The sequence below is a fragment of the Fonsecaea nubica genome, assembly GCF_001646965.1.
Source record: "Fonsecaea nubica strain CBS 269.64 chromosome Unknown Scaff4, whole genome shotgun sequence".
NCBI lineage: Eukaryota > Fungi > Ascomycota > Eurotiomycetes > Chaetothyriales > Herpotrichiellaceae > Fonsecaea > Fonsecaea nubica.
In genome coordinates, this window is record NW_019173677.1 from 430,545 (window position 1) to 455,111 (window position 24,567).

Here is a 24,567-nt window from a genome sequence, read left to right on the forward strand (position 1 = left end):
TTGTGATAAGACGAGAAAGGCAAGAGAGAGCCGGAGGGACACGAGGAGAGCCTTGGAGTCGAGGGGTTCATGGACTGAATTGCAGTAAATGATTGATGGGATGGACCAAATTGAGTTGGCAATTGATAACTGCGCAACTGCGCAAAGCGGTGCTCAAGTCCGCCGAGCAAATCAACCCCGCAGATCCCAACACCATCTCCGGAACAGGCAAGAGAGATATGCAAGTGCCATTGACTCTCTCAACAAAAGACACTATCTATCTTGTATGCTGAGCTTCGATATTGGATAACGTCGCCTTCCGAGGGCTCGGAGACGACGATGCGGACAATGAATGCCTCGTCGCTTGATGAAGATGCCAACGACACGCAATATTGACCGCAGTCTGTCGAGGGTGGAGGGTGAAGTGTGAAGAAACCTCAACCTCACCAGCGCGTCACTCATCTTGATCAGATAAGGGCTGTCCATACATATTGTCAAGGGCAGCTGAGCCATTATGTCTCCAGCTCTGAGTAAGTGTTGGCTGCAAGTCATTGAGCTGGCAGGTTCCAAGGAGAAATGCCAAAGAGGTGCCAGACGGAAACAAAAGCTGGGTCGATAGTTCACTGGGTGGTCCAGAACTGAACTTGTCAGGTGTGCCTAGTAGGTACACAACAGGCGTTCACAGCTGCCACCAGGCATTGACGACCTCGTCATCAAACCTCGAGAAAGTGACGCAGCCGTGGGAACAAAATCATCCTCATACTCAGCCTGCGCCAGACAAGGCACTCATCTCCCAAGTTACCAATACCGCCAACAACAAGAGAAGAACAAGAAATGAAACCTACCGGTCCTGAACCTTTGAAAGATCCATGGCACTGCCCGCGTCTCGTCGCTGTCACCACTCACCGAACAACTGACATGCTCTTTTTCCCAAAGGTGGAGGAGAGACAAGCTACTAGAGATGGACCTCTCCCTCACAATCGCCCAGACCGTGGCAAACAGGTGAGCTATATCACCCGCAGCTATTTGACCAGGGGTAAGCTGCAAGCCTCCAACGCTGAAGAAGCTCGCTAGCGGCCAGGGTCACGTCCGAAGGAGAAATGCTCACATGTTCGCCTCTTAGGAATAGGCCAAGGTCAACCCGTCAAGCACGAGACCCAGCGTCTCGACCCGGCCAATAGAAAAGCAGTCATTTTCCATCGGCTCTTGCCAGCACAGCACGACGATTTGTCGTTTCCACTTCAAGATGGAAACCCCTCTTCCAGACACCAGAATCCCCTCGGTAAAGTGACCCCTGCCTCGATCGCCCGTACGGCACAGGAACGGATCAGATGTGATCGCACGGCTGTATCCGCCACATGCACAGCACCTCTTGATGGTGTCGGATCAGACCCGGATACTTTCGTTAAAGACCTGATCGACGCAGGTCCCGGCAATCTTGCATAACGAGGTTTAGTGTTTGTTGAACTTTGGGAGCGGATAGATCCTGAACAACAAGATCCAAGCCTCGAGGTAACGTCCACATGTTCAAGCAACGAGTCTTGGATGGAAAGAGAACTGTTTTGTCAGTACGGGATACAGACCTCGCTTCCACTGCGCTGCGCATGATCCTGGGGGTCAGGAGACAGAGTTGAAGAGATAGCAGGGTGGGATTGAGCTTTAATTTGGCAACTGTATACTTGTCCTGTTTCACTCACTGGAACGTTGGGAACTGCGAGAGAGTTGATACAGAGGTGTTGTCCCCGCCTCGCATCGACCCTACTCGAGCTGCGGTATTTTAGCCTTGTCGGTCTTTTTTCCCCGTGTAGCACATGGCAGCGCAAAAGTGCAATCCGTCGGCCAGCTCCCCAGTGTGTTAGTTGTCCTTTGATCCTCTCGTAGATCTCGCCGTTATCTGGACAAGAATCCAGAACATGGGCAATTCAGGAATTGACCAAAAGTCAATCGGTGGTCAAGACACTAAATGCAGTAGGAGTGACTACCGAGCATGAGAATCCGGACAGCCGAGCACCACGCGGACTGGGTATGCAGGGATGGAGCACCATAAATACCGCTATACCCGAAGCGGGCGGTGATGTATTTGCGCCTCACACCACCCGAAAAACATTTTGAGGCCGCGAAAGCCCTCTGTATCGAACAGCATCCTCACATGTTGCGCCAGTTGAAGTTTATCCCATCTCCTGATGTTGCGATCTTTATGTTTCTTGGCCAATCCCTTACGATCAGATCATGTCAGCGGCATATTCCCCTGCCAGCTTCTGTGGTGACCTTGTTTCCAAAACTGCAAAAGGGCCGCTTTGAGGCACCGTCATTCGTCCAAGCTGCCCCTCCCTCCTCCAGAAGCTCCTCCCACAGTCCTCACTCAAACGTCCTCTCGTATCCTGACATCCTTGTCCTCCTTGCATTGGCTATGTCAGGTAGCTCCGCCAGTCTTTGATCGCGTCTACGCCCATCGCCTTGAACCTTTTCCTTGAATCCATCCATCCAGCTGGGCAATGGGAAAAGAGGAGGAACAGTCAGCTTTGCTCACGGTGCAGCTCCCCCTTCCAAGCATATGCTTCGGATCACTCATACCGCTTCCCACACACCCACTTGTAACCTTGTTCGGACACGTGCAGGGATTGAGCAGCTCGCATTGAATGCACTCTGATGCAACCGACTTGGTGCATAACTGGAGGCGAGAGGACAAGAAAGCGAGAATGGTAAAAACATGTCGCTCATCCCCATCACAATGCTCCTCGACCGCCGCCGCTTAGATTAGCAATGGATGAATCCACGGTGCCTGCCGCTGTCCGTTACGCCCGGGTTTCTTGTATGATACGTAGCATCTGTAGGCTGAAGATGTGATCATCACTGACTACAGCTATATAAACCTTCCTTCACTTCCGGCTGTCGTCACCTCGAGCTCTCTCTCCTCTCTTCACACCCTCATCTTCGTCTTGTCACCGCCCGCACACCTTTCCTTTACCTGCGTTTCCTTCCTCATAGATTTCCCACGCAGAATCGGCCACCGTCTTCTTCCGTCTCTTCCCCTCCCTCCATCATGTCTTCCACGGATGTCTCTGTCGAGAGCATCTCGCCCTTTGGCACAGCCCGCTCGACCGTCAAGGGTGAGCCTCTCGGCAGCGACGAGCTGAAGCTCCATGATGACTATATGCGAGCCAGTCTTTATCTCTGCCTTGGCATGCTTTATCTCAAGAAGAATGCCCTGCTCAAAGAGCCACTCAAGGTCGAAGACTTGAAAGCCAGGCTCCTCGGGCACTGGGGGTCCGATGCTGGTCAAGTTTTCACCTATGTCCACATGAATCGCCTTATCAAAAAGTATGATCTCGATGTTATCTTCATCTCCGGCCCCGGACACGGAGCCCCCGCGGTGATCTCTCAGGCCTATCTGGAGGGTGTCTATAGCGAAGTTTACCCGGATAAATCCGAAGATGAAGAAGGCATGCGGAAATTCTTCAAGCAGTTTTCCTTTCCCGGGGGCATCGGTAGCCATGCTACCCCTGAGACGCCTGGGAGTTTGCACGAAGGAGGTGAGTTGACCCAAACCACAATCTCATTGCCCGCAGCAGCTGACATACTGGCCAGGTGAGCTGGGCTACAGTGTTTCACATGCCTTTGGCACCGTTTTCGACCACCCGAATCTGATCGCTCTGACCATGGTCGGTGATGGTGAGTCCGAGACTGGTCCGTTGGCTACCAGCTGGCATAGCACCAAATTCCTCAATCCCATCACCGACGGTGCTGTTCTCCCTGTTCTCCATCTCAATGGCTACAAGATCAACAACCCCACTGTGCTCGCCCGTATCAGCCACCGAGAGCTGGAGGCGCTGTTCATCGGCTACGGCTGGACTCCGTACTTCGTCGAAGGCAGTGATCCCTTGAGCATGCACCAGGCCATGGCTGCCACCTTGGAGAAGTGTGTCGTGGAGATTCGAGCCCACCAGAAGAAGGCACGCGAATCAGGAAAGGCGTTCCGACCTCTGTGGCCCATGATCGTCCTTCGAAGCCCGAAAGGCTGGACTGGCCCACGAACCGTGGATGGACACTACCTTGAAGGCTTCTGGCGAGCCCATCAAATCCCCCTGCCAGATGTCGCGTCTAGCTCCGAGCACCTGAAACTCCTTGAACAGTGGATGAAGAGCTACACCCCCGAGCAGTATTTTGGTAAGGAAGGAAAACTGGTCCCAACTCTGAAGAAGCTGGTTCCGGAGGGTAACCGGCGGATGAGTGCCAACCCTGTCGCCAATGGTGGTATCTTGAAGAAGCCGCTGCTCATGCCCGACTTCCGTGAGTACAAGCTGGCCTGCGAGAAAGGAGGTATAACCGAAGCACCCAGCATGTCGAACATGGCCGTCTTCCTGCGAGACATCATTGCAAAGAACCCACACAACTTCCGTCTTTTTGGTCCAGATGAAACCGAGTCCAACAAGCTTGGCGGAGTCTACGAGGCCGGTAAGAAAGTGTGGATGGGCGAATACTTTGAAGAAGATGAAGATGGTGGCAATCTGGCTTTCAACGGTCGTGTCATGGAGATGCTCAGTGAACATACCGTCGAAGGTTGGCTCGAAGGCTACCTCCTGTCTGGGCGCCATGGATTGCTCAACAGCTACGAGCCATTCATTCACATCATCGACTCGATGGTCAACCAGCACTGCAAGTGGATTGAGAAGTGCCTCGAGGTCGAATGGCGTGCTAAGATTGCCTCTCTCAATATCCTGTTGACGGCCACCGTCTGGCGGCAAGACCACAACGGCTTCACCCATCAAGATCCCGGATTCCTGGACGTCGTCTGCAACAAGTCCCCAGAGGTTGTCCGCATCTATTTGCCACCTGATGGAAACTGTCTCCTGTCGGTGATGGACCATTGCTTCCGAAGCAGCAACTACGTCAACGTCATTGTTGCCGACAAGCAGAATCACTTGCAATATCTCGACATGGACGCAGCCATCGAGCACTGCACCAAGGGTGCCGGCATCTGGGACTGGGCCTCCAACGACCAAGGGCAAGAGCCCGACGTCGTCATGGCATCTTGCGGCGACGTCCCGACCATGGAATCACTGGCCGCGACGGCGTTGCTCCGAGAGTACATTCCGGAGCTCAAGATTCGTTTTGTCAATGTGGTGGATCTGTTCAAGCTGATCCCCGAGCACGACCACCCTCATGGCATGTCCCAACGAGAATTTGAGGCCATCTTCACGCCCAACAGGCCCGTCATCTTCAACTTCCACTCATACCCCTGGCTCATTCACCGTCTGACGGCCCAGCGACCCAGCCAAGCCAACCTCCACGTGCGCGGCTACAACGAGAAGGGTAACATTGACACTCCTCTCGAGCTCGCCATCCGCAACCGCACCGATCGCTTCAGTCTCGCCATTGAAGCACTCGACAGGATGCCTGAGCTGGGCAACAAGGGTGCCAGTGCCAGAGAGAAGCTGCTGAGCTCACAGATCAAGTATCGCACGGCAGCGTTCAACGAGGGTATCGACCCAGAAGAGATCAGGAAGTGGGTCTGGCCCTTTTAAGTCTCTGGTCATGCGGCCTCGGGTGGCTAAACGAAAAGCAAACGAGATCGCCACGGACATGGACTCGCAGTCTGCCGGTGCTGCTGCCGACGAGGGCATGGGATCTCGTACCAAAAGGCGATATGATTCACGAAACTTGATTGTGCGCGCTCGCGACTCGCAACGAAGAATGGGCGGGGAGATGGAATATAATGATTAGGGTAGAGTGTTATGCACGAAGGGAAGGAAGATGGTTTGGGCTGGACACTTTTTTTAGAGAGAGAGAGAAAAAGGAAATTTGGTGATAATTGACTCAGCATCTGATCTTTGTGACTTGTTAAGACCCGGCCGGGGCTCTCAGTTCAGTTGTGCAGTGTCGATTTTTCCTGACCGCAACCACTGCAATATCCGTACATGATTCGCCGCCAGTTACGTTAGAGATATAGATAGATAGAGAAGAGAAGAGATGAATTTATACATTTACACTGTTTGTCAAAATACATACAACGCCTTGGTGAGGAGAGGACTGTTGTGGTTAGGATGGACGGGTGGATGGAGAGATGGATAGATAGATGGATAGATAGATGGATAGATAGATGGATGGATAGATGGATAGAGGATGATGCCTCACCCTTTCGTCAGAAATACACGACTGGTAAGTATATGCATACCATAGCTATCTGTTTGCCTTGGGCTCCTTTGACAAAGATGAATGAAGGAATGAGTCCCCAGCCAGTGGAGTGGAATCGGTGCTGGAACGTCCTTGATATAAGGATATACGGGTGCGAGTGCGAGAGCGCCAAGGTATGTAGGTATGTATGAGGAGGGACTATGCGTGGGTTGGACGACGGTGATAGATACACATACAGACAACCAACACAGAGGCAAAGGACGAACAAGACCCTTCAGACAAGGAAACCGTACCATTCAACGGTCCTGCATCGAATCGAATGTTCTCCCATCCGCAACGACAGATATCTCTGCCATCACGCGATCTTGGACTCTTTTTCTGGTCCTGTTTTTCGCTTTCTTTTCCCCTGCCATCTCTTCCAACTCCTCCGGAATGCAGACAGGTGAAGAAGGCTTGCTCGAGGCTGGCAAGGCTGGCAAAGCCACGCCATGTCATTTTTCCAAGGCTTTTTTTCACGGCTGTTGTTGTGACGGCCAGACATGCATGGGGTATGGTATTTGTCCAGACAGAGTTGGTTTGTTTATACGAGACATTGATCGTCCAATAACATCCGATTCATGTTGCATGTTGTATTCAGTACCGCTCACTTGCTCACTTGCGCTCCGAGGAACATGGCCAGCACGTGGAGCACAGCCCTCACCTGCAAACAAGACCTGGAAAAAACGCCCCTTTGCTCGTCCCTTTCTTTCCCAAGTCCCCAAAACCGGCCAAAATGACATTTGCTAATCGTCGTCTTCGTACTTCCCTCCCATACAAAAGTTCTATCTCTTCATTCTTCCGTCGTTCGCATGGCGCGCTATGCGCCCTCGCTTCCAAATTCGGCCGTCCATTCGGCGTTCCTCTTCAAGTCCTCTGCAGATACAGTCGGCCTGCTCGCTTTTATTGCGCGGATGAAATCCTTCACGGTTAACGGAGGTTCGAGGAGTTTTTCCGACTCGACGTCCACCCAGGTCATCTCCATTGCGCCAGGGTCGCCAGGGGAACACGGCGTAAGTTTCTCAACGCCGTCAACCACGACCTAGTTTCCGCCATCGGCATTGATTAGCAGCTGGTCTTGGAGTGCAGAAACGAACAAGGGCTTGGGAAGGTGGTCGAACTTACCTTTTTGTAATGTGTGGCTGTTTGGATCTTCCTCACGGGCTGCATCAATGCATCTTGCACTGCAATGCTTATATCACTCCCTGAATAGCCTTCACTTAAGTCTGCCAACGTCTTGTAGTCCGCCTGTGTCATCTCGCATTTCGTATCTCCGACGGCGAGCTCAAACATCCGCATCCGTGCCGGTTTGTCCGGTAAAGATATATGCACTCTTCGTTGGAAACGTCGGCGGATGGCAGCATCTAACTGCCAGGGGATATTTGTAGCGCCGAGAATCAGGACACCACGGGAATCCTTTCCCACACCGTCCATCTGCACGAGAAGCTCCGTTTTGATACGTCTTGACGCTTCGGATTCGCCTTCGCCTCGAGGTCCACACAGGGCATCAACCTCGTCGATAAAGATGATTGCCGGCTTGTTTTCTCTTGCCATGTTGAAGAGTTGCTTGACCAGCCGTTCCGACTCACCCATCCATTTACTCACCAAATCCGACGAACTCACGCTGAAGAATGTGCTATTTGCCTCTGTTGCCACGGCTTTTGCAAGGTATGATTTACCCGTACCGGGAGGCCCGTAGAGTAATATGCCTTTCCAAGGTTGCCGTTTGCCCTGGAATAGATGGGGAAATTTGATAGGTAGGATGACAGCCTCCTTCAGTGCTTCCTTTGCGCCCTCTAGGCCGGCGACGTCCTCCCATTTGACATTCGGTTTGTCTGTCAGGATCGCCCCCATTAATTGTCCACGGAGTTTCTTTGAGTCGGCATCTTCTTCGTCCTTGTCTCCCGCTTCTCCTTTCCCGGCGCCGTTGACCGCTTTTCCATTTACTCCCATGGCAGCGGGCTTTTTGCGATTAGACGAGTCGTTGGTCTGGATGTGCGCTTTGAGTTTCTCTGCTCGATCCATGTATTCGCCCGCCTTTGCACGGATCATTTCCTTTGACTTTGGATTCTTTTCCCATTTCAGGGCCAGCATGAAGAGTTCGAGGGCGGCATAGTACTGTTGGTAGGCTTGTTCGTAGGAACCGGCGGTGTCAAGCTCAATGGCTTTTTTAACCGTGTCGATTGCGCGGCCGAGAAAGTCGGTGTTAGACATGCCGGGTAGCGAAGCTTTGAAGCTAGATATCGGGACAAAATAGGAGCAAAACGTCGAATAGGCGTGGTTATGGAGGTATCTCGAGCAGATGCAGTCGGGGTAAACAAGCGGCGAGGTCTTATTGATGACGGCCCTCAGGCAGCAATTGAGACGAATGAGAGGGTTCGGTGCCCCGGTTCTGCACAGCTATACCAAGGTCTAGGAGTCGAGTCTCAGAGTCGCCTGAACGCCAGGGTAAGAAGGGCGTAGAGTCGTGACAAAAGCAGCAAAGGTGAAGGTGGGATGGAAATGGAGATGGAGATGGCGCACCGGCATTTGCCCCGCGAATCGCCCTGCGCGCTAATACGGTTTCCCATTCCAGGCACGTACAAATCTGTTACAAATCTTCTCGTCGCAATCAGATTCGCTTCGAGACCGGCACGCCATGGAAGAAGACAGAAACAAGCTGCAGGCTTTGTCCGAAGCTCTGCAAAAATTCCAAGACGGTCGGATATAGAATGCCCCAGACACGCCTCTTCCGATGTTCTAACTTTTGAGCTATAGATCTACAAACCGCAGTGGAAGCACGTCAAAAACTCGAGGCGCAACAGCAAGAAAACAAGGCTGTCCAGAAAGAGTTCACGTCCTTATCCGATGATGCGGGCATCTACAAGCTGGTTGGCCCAGTACTGCTGAAGCAGGACAAGACGGAGGCTGTAAATGCGGTCGACGGTCGGCTCGACTTCATCAACAAGGAAATAACCAGGCGGGAAGCCAGGATCAAGGAGCTGCAGGAGGGAAGCGAGAAGACGAGGATCGAACTGATGCAGCTCCAACAAAAGATACAAATGGTCGCACAGGAACAGGGCGCAGGCTGAAGAAAACAATGAACACATTCTTTGGTGCACGGGGGAACCACCGAGACAGTTTTTGACAAAACAACAGCATCTTTGCATGCTGCATACTACTCAATACCCACTCACTACCGGAATCACGATTGACCGTCGACATTGCATTTAAGACTGACTGCGACTGCAGCAGACGTCCACACTCTGTCTGTGGGATGTGTCCATCCGGGAGTTCTCAGTGTATGCTTGGTAGGACGCAAAGCTCCCTCCACACTTTCCGGTGTTGTCGCTCACGCCGTGTCATCCCGAACAATATATCTCAAGGCAACTCAGCTCTCTACTGAGGATGGTGAGATCGAAAGCGGACAGATATGTGGGATGCACAAAGACAAAGGGGTTTCGGGGAACAAGACCGCACGGCTGCGGTGCTCACTGGCGATAGCATATGTGCAGTGACACGAATGTAGCAGGCATTTTTACCCTCAAGATGCAAATTGTTCAGTGTGAGACGAATCAGAAGTCGGTAGCTGCGCACCATGAAAGGAGTCTTAAACTTGTACAGCCTCGTTGGCCTCGCAACGACAAGGCTGAAGCGCCGTTGAAGGCTGCGGGCAATTGCTCCAAATATGGTTTGATTGGTGGATTTGCGGAGCGGCCTTGGCGGCTTAATTTTTCCCTTGTACTTCCAGACTTCTCAACCTGTCCTCGCGTTTTCACCTCCATACCTGTCCTTTGTTGCCCAATAGTCCCTCCCAAGCACTAGCGTTGCTCAACACCGGTTGGGCCTCTTCAAAATGCCTCGCGAGGTCAAAAAGCGGGGAAGGTGGCAGCAGGAGAAAGAGGGAAAGAGATCTGCAAAGCGCCTCAAAATCGAAGATACCCGTGACGAAGAAATCCCAGGTGAAGCTGTGGTGGAGGGTGATGCTGGGGATGACTACATCGGCTTCAATATCGAGCGGCCGCAAGGAATACAGGAGCCGCTAGAAGAAACCGAGTTTCACGGACTCCTGACCCCCGAAGAACAAGAGTATTACGCCAACGTAAACACGAAAATCGTCGCAAACGATTTCGAATCCCCAGAAGATCGTGCCACTTTTCTCGAGGCAGTGCACAGAGAGACTGAAGGCAAAGAAATGAAGGTGGCGTCTAGTCAATCTTGTTCAAGGTATCTGGAGAAGATCATCAAGTTGTCAACTCCTGAACAGTTGCGACATCTTTTTAGCAAATTTCTTGGAAACCTGACCTATCTTGTCCGTCATCGATTTGGAAGTCATTGTTGTGAGACACTTCTTCTGGAGGTGGCGAAGCATGTGGAACGGGAGCCTCAGGTCGATAAAGCCGACGAGACTGGCTTGATGTCCATGGAAGGCCTGTTTCTCGGTGCTGCAGAGGAGCTCGAACCAAACATGGGTTTTCTACTCACTGACAGGTTCGCTTCCCATACCATCCGAGTGTTATTCCTCATCCTCTCGGGCCTATCGTTAGAGGATGATTCGCTTAAAGCGATGGTTGCGAGTAAAAAAAAGGAAAAGCTGGACGCACCAGCCGAGAAAGACACCGGAGCATCTGAGAGCAAACGGGTCGTACCGAAAAGCTTCCGCAACGCCCTTGACAAGTTAATCAAGAGTGCAATTTCAGCGTTGGACACGACCTATCTGAGAGCATTAGCTACACACCCGACTGGCAATCCTGTCTTACAGTTGCTCCTACGTGTGGAACTCTCAACGTCCGGCAAGAACAAGACAGCAGAGGAGAACTCGGTCTTTCAAAGATTGTTGCCAGACGAAGAGCTAGAGGAGGAGTCTGAGAGCGCCAAATTCATATCTGGACTAATTTATGATCCGACCGGCTCACATTTGGTCGAGATTCTGGTCAAGCAACTCCCTGGCAAAACATTCAAAAAGCTTTACAAGAATGTTCTGAAGCCACGTCTGGGCAGCATTTCAAAAAATGACACAGCAAGTTATGTCGCCATGAGGATTCTTGAACGGCTGGGGAAAGACGACCTCGATGAAGCTAAGAAGTTGATTTTAGCAGAGCTGCCAATCCTCATTTCGCGGCGGAGGACCGGCCTAATCAGAGTCCTGATTGAACGATGTGCTTTGCGAGGTGTGGATTTACAGGACGTATCGGATGTGATTAGGTCCGAATACACCGCTGACGGAAACGAATTCCTACCTATGCTTCTCGGCTTCCAAGCGGTCGAGGCTGGAGAACACCCCAAAGACCGCGACGGGAAGAAAGGCGCAGAGACGTCAACCACAAAGACTGATGTCCATGGCTCTCTCTTGGCCCAGACAATGCTCAAAACTTCGAAAACCTGCACCCTAGTGCAGAACAGCATGCTGGCACTGGATGTCAAAGTGCTGATGGCGATGTCACGGGATCCAGCTTCCTCGCGCGTTGTACAATCTGCCTTGTCTCCGACAGAATCCAACATGCAATTTAGACGAGAATTTGTCCCTCGTTTCTACGGACACATCGGCGAACTAGCGCAAAACCTTGTTGGCTCTTACGTGGCTGATACCCTCTGGTCAGCCACTGACGGGCTTCATTTCATGAAAGAGCGACTCGCCGGAGAACTCTCCAGCAATGAAACCCAACTTCGAGAGTCACCCTTTGGCCGAAACGTTTGGAAGAACTGGGCGATGGACTTGTACCATCGACGGCCTGGTGAGTGGCGCAGTCTTGCCAAGGGCCACCACCAGAGTCACAGCACATTGGCTGCGCCGTCGAAGGAGGCATCGGTGCCAGAGAAGAAGAAAACGGCGATCGAGCTCGCGCGAGAACGGCATTCTCAGAAGTTGAAGTCACACAACGCCAAGAATAGCCGTACTCCTGCGAGCTCCGCGAACGCTACCCCCGTGGTTCGAACCAACGCCTTGAGAGCCTGAGGGAATAGAGAGGGGATGAGAAGATGGACAGAGGTCAACGACGTTCGCGAAAAGCCGGCATCTATTTCTGCAGGATCCCTTGGCCCTCAGCCTCGTCTCCACCAGAATTGCGTCATTCGGAAAACCGCACCGTCAGACACCACAAGCGAGGCTCAGCAGAATTTTCCCCTGGCGGCTCAATTGCAGTTTTTTTCTGCAGGCTTCGTCTCGGCAAACCGGTTATTGGGACTAGACAACATAGATTTCCTTTCTTCGTTGGCTGTTCATATCCCCTATATGATTTTTTGGGCTTTGACTGTCTGTGCACCCAAGCTCACCCCTGGAACGTTTATGTTGATACAAGGTTGGTGAGCATGTCTGACCATTCGTTAAAAAGCAGCGTCAACGGCCTGACCTCAAACAATGCACGGCCCAGTGACCCTATTTCACAAAAGTCCAATGGCATAAACCATGACAGCGCCAATGACTCTTTTGCGTCTCGAGCTGATGAGTTGCAAACCCTCCTGGCGTCTGTCCTGGACCAGCTCATCCCCTTTGTTCGACAAGCCGACTCTGAGCGCAAAGCCCACCAACTGCACCGAGCTGTACCTATATCCCCTCTTGTTGAGTCACATTCTCCTTCAGATTTGCTCTCCATCTTGACCTCCGACGGTACCCTGTCCCTGCCTTCTCGGGGTACGGGCCAACATGGACTGGTTAGTTCTCTGTCTTCGATATTGAAATACAGCGTCAATACCTCTGCTCCTGGGTTTCTTGACAAACTCTACTCCGCCCCCTTGCCTCCTGGGATAGCGGCAGAATTGATTCTCAGCGTCCTCAACACAAATTTGCATGTGTACCAGGTTTCTCCTGTCCTTTCCCTCGTCGAGACTTATACCACGAAAGCTCTAGCGGCAATGTTCGGCTTCACGGGCCCAAGAGCCGGAGGGATCAACGTTCAGGGCGGAAGCGCGAGCAACATGACCAGTATCGTTATTGCGCGGAACACGCTGTATCCGGAAACGAAGCTGTTCGGGAACCACGCCGGAGGAAGAGAGTTGGTGATGTTCACCTCTGAGCACGGGCATTATAGCATTGAAAAGGCAGCCCAACAATGTGGATTTGGTTCCGAAAGCGTCATCTCTGTTCCTGTTGACCCGGTGTCTGGAGAGATGGACCCGGCGGCTTTTGAGTCCCTGATCGTGCGGGAGAAGGGGAAAGGGAAAACCCCATTCTACGTCAACGCCACTGCCGGAACAACGGTTCTGGGATCATTTGATCCCTTTAGCGACGTCGCGGGGATTGCCAGGAAACACGGGCTGTGGATGCACATCGACGGTGCCTGGGGTGGAAGCTTTATCTTTTCCGACCGCCTGCGTCAGACACGGTTACAGGGATGTGAGCTTGCCGACAGCATCGCCATCAATCCGCACAAAATGCTAGGCGTCCCAGTGACGTGCAGCTTTCTCCTGCTCAAAGATCTCAAGAATGCCCATGCGGCGAATACTCTGCGGGCGGGATACTTGTTCCACGACGAGGACCACAGCGGGCCGGAGCAGTCGGGACTGAACGGCCACGACCAAACACAGTCGCTGGACGACGATTGGACCCCGCCCAACGACCTCGCCGACCTCACCCTCCAGTGCGGACGTCGGGGAGACAGTCTGAAGCTCTTCCTCTCCTGGCAATACTACGGGACACTGGGGTACTCGTCCAAGATCGAGGATGCCTATTCGGTTGCTTGTTACCTGGCCGACCTTGTGGACCAGAGTCCCGACCTGCTACTTGTGAGCACGAACCCTCCACCATGTCTACAGGTGTGTTTCTACTTTGCCCCAGGGGGCAAAATGGTCCACGACCTGAGCAACGACAGCCGGGTCGTCGACGGCAGCAAAAGCCACGAGGCCGAAAATGTCGGCAAGCGCAACTCGGCGGTAACAAGCCGAATCACTCGCTCTCTGGTCTCGAGAGGCTTCATGGTCGACTACGCGCCGGCGTTGGGCCACGAGGTCAAGAAGGGTGCGTTTTTCCGAGCCGTCGTGAATATTTCCACCACGAGGGAGACGGCCCAGAGGTTGGTCGAGGAGGTCACCCTCGCGGGACGGGAGGAAATGTCGGGTAATTAGATCGTCGAAAACGGCCCAACTATAGAAGCAGTCATCCTTCAACCTAACTGTATTTGACAACCTCGCCGAACGAAGCCTTGCGAGGCGACGGCTGGCGTGGCGAGGCTTTGCGAGATCACCAAAAATACAAGAAATCTATGATGAAGAAAGTCCATTGGTACTGAAAAGATTGGTTTCATGTGAACGGATCTTTCGGACCTGCTTAAGGCACTAATTAGTTGTGATGAGCAGGGAAACGGCACTCCTACTTGAAGTCATTTGCGCTGATTAGCATAATCTTCAAAATAAGCTTATTTCTCTTCTAGAACAGCCAGATCAAGACGCTGCAGGAAAGCGACCCCATAACTTTGTACCTACTACTAATCTAATTCGAACTCCCAGGGCTAGATAGCGTAGGTACTCAGGGTAGGAATCGCCGAGTATAAACATGATCTTGAACAGAGCAAAGCCTTGATATGTGGGGCTTCGTCTCGCCAGTCGCGAGGTATGAAATGGAATATTATTCCCGTAACCCTAGTCAGTGACAATGTTTGGTCAACTTATATTCGATGCACATTCGATTGCCAGCCTGAGGGTTGAAGGCGACCCAAGAGGAATCCACAAGCGCAAGGTTGGTTCTTGCTGTCTAGCCTTGGTCTTCTCCTTCTCCTCCCCTTTCTTCCCCTGTTATCTGATCCGTCAACTTGTCGCTCGAGACTACCCTGATTTCTCTCACGGCAGTGGAATGCCAGTCGATCATTGATGGCAGGGTGGTTTTGGTTAGCTACAACACCGTGCTCTTTCCCGCCGCTGTCTCTCCAGCAGTGTGCACAGTTCCATGTCCTTGTGTGTGGCAACAAGCAGATTGACCCATACATGTATAACTACTGTAGTTCCGTCCTCCCCTCTTTCTCCTTTGTCGACCCCCATGTTCCAAAGCCTCCCGCCGGGATATGACGTGGAAACCCGCCCTCACAACCAGTGCTTGCGGATGACAATTGTATGATTGCGCACTCGGACTTTTTCATCATTCCCAAATTATGAGATGATGAGAAGACGAGCAAAAGTTGCATGTGGCACACTGTTCCGTTCGATAGAGGTAAACCCAAGCCCAAGCCTCGAGTCTCTGGCGGTGTCATACCTAGAGGCTTGCACAATACAAGACCAATAACTCCTTACTCCTAGGGATAAAAAAAATATGAACAATCAAAGTGACGCTTGATCAATTCAGCATTTCCTTTTTCAACAAACTAGCCTACAATGTTATCCGTATCTAGGTACGCGTTCTGCACCAGAATCCAGGTAGTCCAGTAAGTCAGCTCTTTGTTCCCTTGCGCGTGTTGTTCCTCCCTCCCTCTCTGGTAGGAGAGAAAAGGACACCGGCAGAGGAACCGCTTGACAACGCTTGAACCCTTCCCCTCCCCATTTCGTTGTGCCATGGAGTTTCATCATATCCATCTGCCCCCTCCCACATAGCCACATGTGCGCGTGTGTGTATGTTCTCGCATAACGCATCAGCAAAGAGACAAAAGGGTAAAAAGAAACTGCTCTCCATGGGCCGCACCAAGAATTTTCAGACCGCCGTTGCTATTCTTTTGCCTGGTGCTGTACAGAAACCCCTTCCCGCCCCAATTCTCCGGCGATTTTATGTACAAAGTAAGAAAAGTCAACAGCGCATCGTGAGCAAGATGCGACAAAATCATCGAAACCCTAGCCTGTTGCATGATGGCCAGACCTTCCCTACGCCCAGAAAGTGAACGACGCCTCTGTACTCACACTGTTAAGCCCCTGCAAGCATAAATATGGTCGAATGTTCATGACGAGTAATATTAGTCTTGCAAAATAATGTAACTTGTTCCTCCGCGCCTGGCAATGCACTGCTACGTGTGCCGGGGTCACGTTCGCTGCATGCCAGGTTGTAGAGGTGCGCCATTTGGCAAGCCCATCCCGTAGGGGTTGACATGTTGGTTGCCGAATGCGTTAGGGTCTTGCATACCACTCAAAAATTGCCCAATACCCTGGGCGTGCCCGACGGGACAATCTTTATGGCCCATCAGAAGGGTACGTAGATTTCGAATTTCGTCATGGAGCTGAGCAACTTGGGTGTTGAGGCTGTCATTTTCGGCAGAGTACATTTCCACCTTGGCTTGGAGATTAGCCAGCCATTGTTTCTTTCTCTGGCGACATTTGAGGGCAGCAACACTACCACAGGTTTAGTGCGTGAGACAAGAAGCGAGGATTTTGATGGAACTTACCGATTGCGCTCAAGGAAATTCCTCCGCTTCTCTTCATCGGTCATCTTTTTGCTGCTACCGTTACTGGTCGTTGTCGTGGCTTTGCCGTGTTCTTCACCATCATCACTGTTGTCATCATCTTCGTCGTCTTCCTCCTCGTGAGGGTCAAGGGCAGGATCGACGTTGGCGGCCCCAGAATTGCCCTTGGCACGTTTATTGCTTCCCTTAGCACTTGCTTCAGATTTCCTTCGATTGCCGGCCGCTTCTGCTTTCACGGCCTTCTTACCGCGGCCACCACGGGTGGTAGGCTTAGATTCCTGGGGGCTCTCAACGCTCTCACCCGTGTCACTGCTGTTCCGTTTCTGGTCTGGGGCAGTTGGAACGGATGTCGGGTTTGGTACCGCGAATTGATTATTAGCTTGGCCTCCTTTCGCGAGCATAAACAGGCCATTGGCAGCATCGGTGGCGTCGTGCACAGAGTCCATAGTGCTGGTGGCTGTATCTTGTGGGTTGGAAGTGTTGGCAAACTGGTTGTTCTTGTTCCGTGCAGCAGCGTTGATGGCTGTGCGATGAAAGTCAAGGGTACCAGGAGTGGCCCCGCCACTTTGCAAAGAGTTAAAGAGCGCTTGTGAGTTTGGGCTGGGGACCGGGAACATAGACCCGCCACCGCCCGGAGTCAGGCCAGTCCGAAGGGATGACTCGTTTGGCGTTGGGAAGCCACGACCGATACTGTCAAAGTAGTCACCTTGCTGTGGTCCAGCCAACATTGCAGGGCTCAGCGGCCCCGACCGAAGAGAGCTTTGCCAGTTGTATCCTCCGGTTGAACTGGTGCCAGGGATGGCAGGAGAGGTGAGGGCCGCGACTGGAGGCAGCAGATTCTTGCCGGGCGTCTCTGTCGAGGGTGCTCCAAATGATTGTTCGAAAGGATTGAATTCTTGAACGATGCTGCTCCCGTTGTTGTGAAGGGCCGAGAAGTAGTCGGGCGTCTCTGCTTGAGTGGTGGGCGCGGGTCGCGGCGGCGGCGCAAGGGGTTCTGATGCTTGAACGACGGGCTTTTGTTCTTCGGCCAGCGAGGTGGATTGTGGTTCTACATTGGCGCATTAGCAATGGGTTTTTTCTTTTTCCTTGACATTTTTTTCGCAAATCAATGGGCGCGTGCCGACGCGTACCTGGAAGCGAGGATTTAGCCTGCGACGGGGATGCCTTGGATGCTATTCATGCGTCACAGTGGTCAGCATTAATCCCTAGAATGCGGCTGGCGGCGCTGTATTGATGCATGAAACAATCGTCATCATGCGGTTGATGATGATCATGTCGCGGCGATGAGGGTGTGGGCGGGCGAGGATGAAAGAAATTTTTACAAATAGGGGGCGGCGAGATGGACTAACCTTCTTGTTTCGCTGTGGCTTTCTTATTGTCCATAGGCGACGACGTACGAGAAGTTGGGCCAGCCCCAAGGTGTTGTTGTGACGGTTGAGTTGCGACTGCGGCACTCGCCATATTGTCGGGATGGGATGAAGCAATACGTAGATGAGGAAACAACGTCAGCCGTTGCAGAAGTGACGTCGATAGAGCTGGGAAGGCGTTGGCGCCTCATATATTTTAGAGGTAGGGCAGACGAGGGAGTGCAGGCTTGGGGGGGCGAGCCTGAGGGAGCAGGGTTGGCTTTGTCCGAGCGGCCTGCGTAAGGGTGGGTTTAACCAGGGAGCCTGCGAATCAGAGACGTGTCAGCAGGGAAGTCGGCAGTGGATGGCGATCGCCAGCCAGGGAGCCCATCAGAATTCAGAGCTTCGCTTTTGCTCGCCACTCATATCGACCCGCCCAGTCCCCAGTACTCGATCGCAGCCGGGCGGGAATTGCCTCCGGACCTGCACAAAGACTGGGAAATTGTCACCCATCGACTTACGGGACGAGTCATACACCTCCCAATGCCTTCTTTTACAAGCGAGTCCCTTCTCCACGGATTGACACCCAGTCGAAATCTGGGATATCAGACGATTTTGGTTTGTGAGATTGGCGACACGAAGGGGCGATCGAGGGCGCAGCCAGAATCGGGGGTCGAAGGCGGGTTTCAGAAGAGGAAGAGGAGGAGAGGAGAGTGATGACGTGTTGTTGCGGCCTTGGTGATACAACCGATAAAAGACCCAACACAAGAGGATCAAAGTCCCGTGATCGACAAATCGAGCGAATACAGGGAGCCCTAGGGAGGTTACAATGGCCCCGAGAAAAAGTATCGAAAAGTATTGTTGTGACGCTTTTTGATTGATAACCGAGTTTGGGTGGTGGGTTTTTGTTTCAAGAGGCTCAAACTGGAACACAAGAGAGGAGAATCGGAGAGGATGATGGGAAAGTTTGGAAAGAGGGTGAAAAAGAGATGTCAATGACCTCAGCACGCAGATGTAGACACTAGAGGCCAAGTTGACTTTGTACCGAGTACCTACAAGTAGAAGAACAGACGGTAAAGAAGAAGCTTTCAGAGGGAGTTCACCGACTGGGACAAAACCGTCTACGAGTACATTCCCCCCCAAATTACCCCCTGTAAGAAGGATTCTCTGGGTCATTAGGCTCTCGGGGGTGGTGAGAATAACTCATAGTTGGAAAGGCAAAGAATAGACAATAATGGGGGGCAGGGGAGGACCACTTCGAGGACCACCCCCAGCCTATTGTGGTTGTCCTGTTACTTGGCGACTTGTGGGTGTCGGTTCACTTTTTCTTTTTGACTCGCAATCCTGACGCAATCGTCGATGAAAATTGCCCCAGCACGTACATTGGGTTAGTCTATGTTGGGTATGGACTCATTCCACCCCACCACGCCACCCTTGTCAATATTCTTCCTTACCACCACCATAAAGCGTGTTTTGGTGCATCGAAGTGCATCTGCAAGCACGCCACGCTCCCCCATTTGCATGGATCTTCTGCTTGGAGGGGATTAAATTGCATAGTAGCGAGGATATACCGCTTTTCCAAGGTTCTCTGTATTCACCTCTCCCGGATGTTACTTCCTAACACCTCGACAACTGGTCTGTACCCCTGAACCAGCATAAAGAATCCAACTCCAACAGCAAGGAGTGGTGTTGATATTCTCCCTACGATCAGGTATTACGAGTACTTGTACTTGGACAGTAGGTAGACGCGATACTTCGCTGTAGTACAAGAGAACCTCACTCATCACGTGATATAATGCCGTTGAACGGCATTATATCACGTGCGTTGTTACATATTCTCACAAGAAAACATGTACAAAATGTACTTGCAGGGCATGCACATGGACTTGTACCGAGTATTAGTAATAGACTGTTCGCAATCACCGTGGGTCGCTCGAGCTAAGCAACGATCCTATTAGGATAGATCCCTTTTGTTGGAGCATGTAATTTATGCCGCGATATCTAGCTTGCGCTTGTCGAACCGAGACACACCAATGCAATGCACTCCAGCCTTGTCCCGGATCGAGTTGTCCCAAGCCCAAAGTACATGACCGCCCTGACCCAATGTGTCCCATTTTATCTGTAGAAATCAAACTTGTCTGCCTCCTGTGCTCCCTTGACCTGGCTAGAATATGCGTCCTCCAAATCAGCTTGGATGATGTTGTACCGATTCTTGCGAACTGCCCTCAATCCGGCTTCTTGCATAATCGCCGCAATAATGGCTCCTGACAGCGGATCGTTCCTGACAATTAACGAATCCAGGTCAACCTCTGGTGACAATGACATCTTGCTGGCAATTGTACTGAATATCAACCGCCGTTCTCGGCGATCTCGCAGGGATGGAAACTCGATTTTCCGATCTAAACGACCTGGTCGGAGTAAGGCAGGGTCTAGGGTGTCGGCTCGATTTGTAGCCATGATGACCTTGACATTGCTTGTCTGGTCGAAGCCGTCCATCTGATTGAGGAGTTCCAGAAGAATGCGCTGAACCTCTCGATCCGCTCCCGTCTGGGCGTCAAAACGCTTGGTAGCAATGGCATCGATCTCGTCAATGAAAATGATAGCAGGTGAATTCTCTCGCGCCATCCGGAAGACATCTCGAACCATGCGAGGCCCTTCACCCAGGTATTTCTGAACGAATTCGGAGCCGACAACCCGAATGAAGCTGGCAGTCGTGCTGTTGGCAACAGCCTTGACCAACATAGTCTTCCCAGTCCCCGGAGGGCCGTAGAGCAGCACTCCTCGTGGCGGGTCAATGCCAATTTGTTTGTAGAGATCAAAGTGTGTCAGTGGTAGTTCCACTGCTTCGCGGATTTCCTGCTTTTGCATATCGAGACCACCCACATCCGCATACGTCACATCAGGTTTCTCGTCAGCTCCAAGCATCGCAATCGAAGAATCGGCTTCCGGAGGTAGGATGTCAACAAGAGAATTGGAATGACGGTGGAGGGCGACGGAGGAGGACGGCTTAAGCTTTTCGCGGTCGAGGGTCGAAAGGATGCGGACGACATAGTTGGAGCCGGTAGAAGATTGGACAATTCCGGTGCTATATTCTATTAGCGGGCCGAACATGCGTGAAAGAGATACACTCCTACTTCTGATCGATAGCTTCCATGAACTGGCCAATGACTAGGGGGACGCTCTGTATACGCTTGATCTCCTCTTGCGCTCGTACCAGCTCGCGCTTTAGCGATCTATGAAGAAAGTTAGCAAGCGCATCGGCCTGTCAACGATATTTAGCCTACCTCTGTTCATCCTTGATATATTCTTCCTGTAGCTTGATGTATCTGGGATAGTCAGCTGTGGCGTAACCACGGACAAGTGCCTGAATCCCTACTCTAAATGTCTTTGCAACCTCTTCAATGTGGAGTATTCGTCACCCCCATCTGTACCAGCTCCTTCCAAAGAATCGATATCCGGGATGGAATCTGAAATGGGTGGTTTCTTGTGAGGCGGCACAGTGTTTGCGGGATTGTCAACAAGGACGTCGCCCATGGTGATTCCTAGGTCGAGGAGCCTATTTAGACGGAGGTAGAGGGAATAGCTGAAGTCACTTGAGAACTACGAGAGTCTCGACGAAGAATCCAAAGCAAATGGAAGATAGGAGGGTTGGTCGCAGGCTTGGTAGAACGAACCCCAAGTTGAAGTTCTAACTTGAAGGCGGCCACAGGGACGCGCCGCTTGAGATATTGAACTAGTCCTATATTGGACTAGGATGCATTCAGGATCGGATAATCTGAATATCCGTCGCCAGATTCGCCCGCCCTCGGTCTTTGACGTCTCGAATGACCACGCAGCATTGCACAAGCCGCACTTTTCGACCAGCTGGCCTCTCAGCAGGTCCTCTTATCTGATGGACCGGTAATCCTGTAAGCCTTCGGGCTGCCTAGCTATGGTAGGCACGCTGGCAATTGTCTACCAGTTTTGTCGGCCCCTTTACGGCTCAACAGTGGTGACAGCCTTCCTTTCCTCTTGCCTGAACTCGGCAAACCCTCCCTACAATTAGAGGGCATAAGCCTTTGCTATCTGCATGTCCAACATGCTGGTGAAATTGACTATCTCTGGATGGAAAAGAGCTTGGTAAAGTGACTTGATGGTGCCAGTTTCTGTCTGGAAGCATGCGGACCCGGCTTTTTGGATCGGTCGGTTTAGGGATAGCTGCGAAAAGGAAGATCCCGCGCCGTTGATCTAATTCCTTTCCCCCCCGGCTCCCCTGCGCCCTTGGGACACGCCGACCAGGGATCTCCATGGTTGAATTAGACAAGAGTATTCGAGGAGTCTGGAGGACTCGAATTATGCCACACTTTTGAGAAATTGGAAGCCATTTCCGCGATGCGTTGGGCCTGGTAGCACTCCGACAACAGTGTATCATGCGGTGCTGAGAGTTTTGGCAGCACATCGGTCCATAGCCGAAAGGAGGAGCGACCCGTGCAGCTAATAGATAGAGGGCCACGCAGCACCATGCACGATATGTGCCTAACTATCCAGGACCGGGGTGAGTGAGCTGGATTGCATTGGTTCTGGCAATATGAAAGAACCCGCCAGGTTCGCTTGAGACAGTGTTTGGCGTGTGACACGATTCGAAGGTTTGTGTCGACAAGGACTCAGCCTGTCCGCAACGAGGAACCTAGACTTGCGGATCTGCCAATCAGACGATATCTGGCCGCTTGCGCATGAGCAATGAGCTGGTTGAGCTGGTTGAGCAGAAATGAGGCACTATCCGACTATGTAAGCCGTGGAATTCTGCTACCTGTTCGATATTTTTCTTTTCTTCTTCTCTTCCCATAACCAGATTTCCTCTTCTCCCAAATCTGACCCTGAAGATGCCCCCCTTTCGTTGTTCTACTGGACCATGTCCACGACGACATTTTCTCTACAACCCTCCAGATGGGCTCTACGCTCTCTCCGCTTTGATCTATCATCACACGGGATGACAAGAACAGCCTAGACATCCTCCAGCCAGCACAGTCTGAAGAGCGTTTTCTGCTTAAGAATGACCTTGTTGACGGGAAAAGGGCATATAAATGACTGACCGCCGACTCGAGTTCGATATCCGGCCTCTTGTTTGTCACCGCCATTTTCTCTTGTCAATCCCCCTACACACAAAGCTTTTATGAAACGCTTTGTATGTGCTTACTGAGTACACACTTGTGAACACAGAGAGACATACATACACATCCCAGTGGGAGAGCACATGGCACTTCGTCGCTCCAAATGTGGCTGTCATGGGAAGCGGAGCCGTCTTTGCTCAGCGTGATGGGGGATGATTAGGTTCGTGATCGCACACCAAGGCACTTGGAGCATGGCCTAAGCCGAAAACGAGCTTGGTGCGGCCCCAATTTGGTTTCTGCTGCATTTCGAAAACCCGTGTTTTGTCCAAGTCCGCAACACCCAGGGGGGAGAGATGAGTTGTGGGAGAAAAAAGACACCCTGCGATGGTCAGACTGATGTCTTCAAGGGACACCCAAAACTCACCCGCAGAGTATCCTTCTTGAAACGACAATAGGGCGGCATCTGAATTCCCAAGTTTCTGCAGTCGTCGGCAAATGGGGGCACAGTGAGCGAGCGCAGCGTGACAGAAGCGGGCAAGAGAGGAGCAAAAACTGGGATGGCTGGTTGCTATTCTTTTCGCACACCGGAAAACCCTGCATTCACCCCAAGGCCAATGAGGATTCACGGATGGCCAGTTAGCGGCCAGGCCCCCTCGCCCGGCCTTTGCGCGTTGCCCCAAGAAAAGCCGAGTGGCACCGGACTGCCCACTTTTTGCCCACCACGCTCCCTGCCTGCGCCAAAGTCTCAGCTCTCTCCAGCTGGTGCTCTTGTCAACTCTTGTCACTTTGTCGCCTCTAAGTTGCCTCTGGTCTGCCTCTCGCCATTCTGGGTTGTGTCCTGTCCCCCTTCCCAAGCGCTTTCTTTAGGCTCCCATTTTTTTTCGACCTGCCCCCGATTCCAACCTTTACGGTGCCTGTCCTGTTGACCAGTTTATCCCCCGGTTCCAGGCATTTGGTGTTTTGTGTTTCATCAATTACCATTCCCTTTCAACCCAGTTGTCAGCTCAGTCTCTCTGGCCATCGCTTGTCATCCCTTTGGCGGATCGTCTCCCACCCCGCCTTGTCTCGTGGTGATTGTTCTCTTTTCTGTTCCCTGCAGTGTACGAAACCACCACGTATCATCAACCCTTGGGAAAGGAAATCCAAATCGCTACCCATCCATCTAATCACATCCACACGGTAAGCCTCTCGTCCCTTTTCTTATGATGCCCCATGAAACCTTTTTTGCCTGCCCCTCTGCCGATTCCCCCTTGCACTTCGCAAAAAACATAGTGGGCTTGTCTTGTTCTTCCCTCTGCCGGCCGGTTCGCAGCAGCCGGAATTGAACACCAGCACATGGCTCGCCCACCACATCATCCATCCTCTCGCCTTCCTTCCCTTTCCCCAAAGCCATCCGCCCACAGATCCATCACTAGCGCCTGTTACCTTCCATCAAACATGCACCTGAGATCGTGTCGCACGGCCCAATAGACCTGAGTGGGACCCTCTCCATGATCCTCATTGCCAGTCACTCTGGCCTGCCCTCCAAAGCGTGGCTAACCTTCTTCTCTCAGCAGTTCCCAGTTTCTCAGTTGTCACACGCCGCCGGGGCTAAACCCTTTTCGGCCGTCCTCCAGCCCTCAGGAAAATCGTCCCAATCTCGACTTTCCGATCGGTTCGCATACCTTTACGCCTGTGACGATTCCGCTC

At 52.1% G+C, this 24,567-nt stretch overlaps 7 protein-coding genes across 7 annotated transcripts; 4 read left to right on the forward strand and 3 right to left on the reverse strand.

Annotated features, from left to right (window-relative positions):
* Nucleotides 1–3,022: 3,022 nt before the first annotated feature.
* Nucleotides 3,023–5,504, forward strand: AYO20_01091 (hypothetical protein; the record flags this gene model as incomplete). The annotated part of the gene is made up of 2 exons (XM_022639398.1): nt 3,023–3,512; nt 3,568–5,504. 2 exons carry the CDS (start codon nt 3,023–3,025, stop codon nt 5,502–5,504), a joined length of 2,427 nt encoding a protein of 808 aa, XP_022504706.1.
* A 1,466-nt stretch (nt 5,505–6,970) lies between these two features.
* On the reverse strand, nt 6,971–8,364 carry AYO20_01092 (hypothetical protein; the record flags this gene model as incomplete). Its single annotated transcript, XM_022639399.1, has 2 exons — nt 6,971–7,192; nt 7,276–8,364. 2 exons carry the CDS (start codon nt 8,362–8,364, stop codon nt 6,971–6,973), a joined length of 1,311 nt encoding a protein of 436 aa, XP_022504707.1.
* Nucleotides 8,365–8,788: 424 nt separating this feature from the next.
* AYO20_01093 (hypothetical protein) lies at nt 8,789–9,221 on the forward strand (the record flags this gene model as incomplete). Its single annotated transcript, XM_022639400.1, has 2 exons — nt 8,789–8,849; nt 8,908–9,221. The coding sequence occupies 2 exons, from the start codon at nt 8,789–8,791 to the stop codon at nt 9,219–9,221; spliced, it is 375 nt and encodes a 124-aa protein (XP_022504708.1).
* A 764-nt stretch (nt 9,222–9,985) lies between these two features.
* On the forward strand, nt 9,986–12,085 carry AYO20_01094 (hypothetical protein; the record flags this gene model as incomplete). The annotated part of the gene is made up of 1 exon (XM_022639401.1): nt 9,986–12,085. The coding sequence occupies one exon, from the start codon at nt 9,986–9,988 to the stop codon at nt 12,083–12,085; it is 2,100 nt and encodes a 699-aa protein (XP_022504709.1).
* Nucleotides 12,086–12,438: 353 nt separating this feature from the next.
* Nucleotides 12,439–14,190, forward strand: AYO20_01095 (hypothetical protein; the record flags this gene model as incomplete). The annotated part of the gene is made up of 1 exon (XM_022639402.1): nt 12,439–14,190. One exon carries the CDS (start codon nt 12,439–12,441, stop codon nt 14,188–14,190), a length of 1,752 nt encoding a protein of 583 aa, XP_022504710.1.
* Nucleotides 14,191–16,064: 1,874 nt separating this feature from the next.
* On the reverse strand, nt 16,065–17,903 carry AYO20_01096 (hypothetical protein; the record flags this gene model as incomplete). The annotated part of the gene is made up of 4 exons (XM_022639403.1): nt 16,065–16,371; nt 16,425–17,490; nt 17,573–17,614; nt 17,792–17,903. 4 exons carry the CDS (start codon nt 17,901–17,903, stop codon nt 16,065–16,067), a joined length of 1,527 nt encoding a protein of 508 aa, XP_022504711.1.
* Nucleotides 17,904–19,903: 2,000 nt separating this feature from the next.
* AYO20_01097 (hypothetical protein) lies at nt 19,904–21,322 on the reverse strand (the record flags this gene model as incomplete). Its single annotated transcript, XM_022639404.1, has 4 exons — nt 19,904–20,873; nt 20,923–21,021; nt 21,073–21,160; nt 21,220–21,322. 4 exons carry the CDS (start codon nt 21,320–21,322, stop codon nt 19,904–19,906), a joined length of 1,260 nt encoding a protein of 419 aa, XP_022504712.1.
* Nucleotides 21,323–24,567: the final 3,245 nt, after the last annotated feature.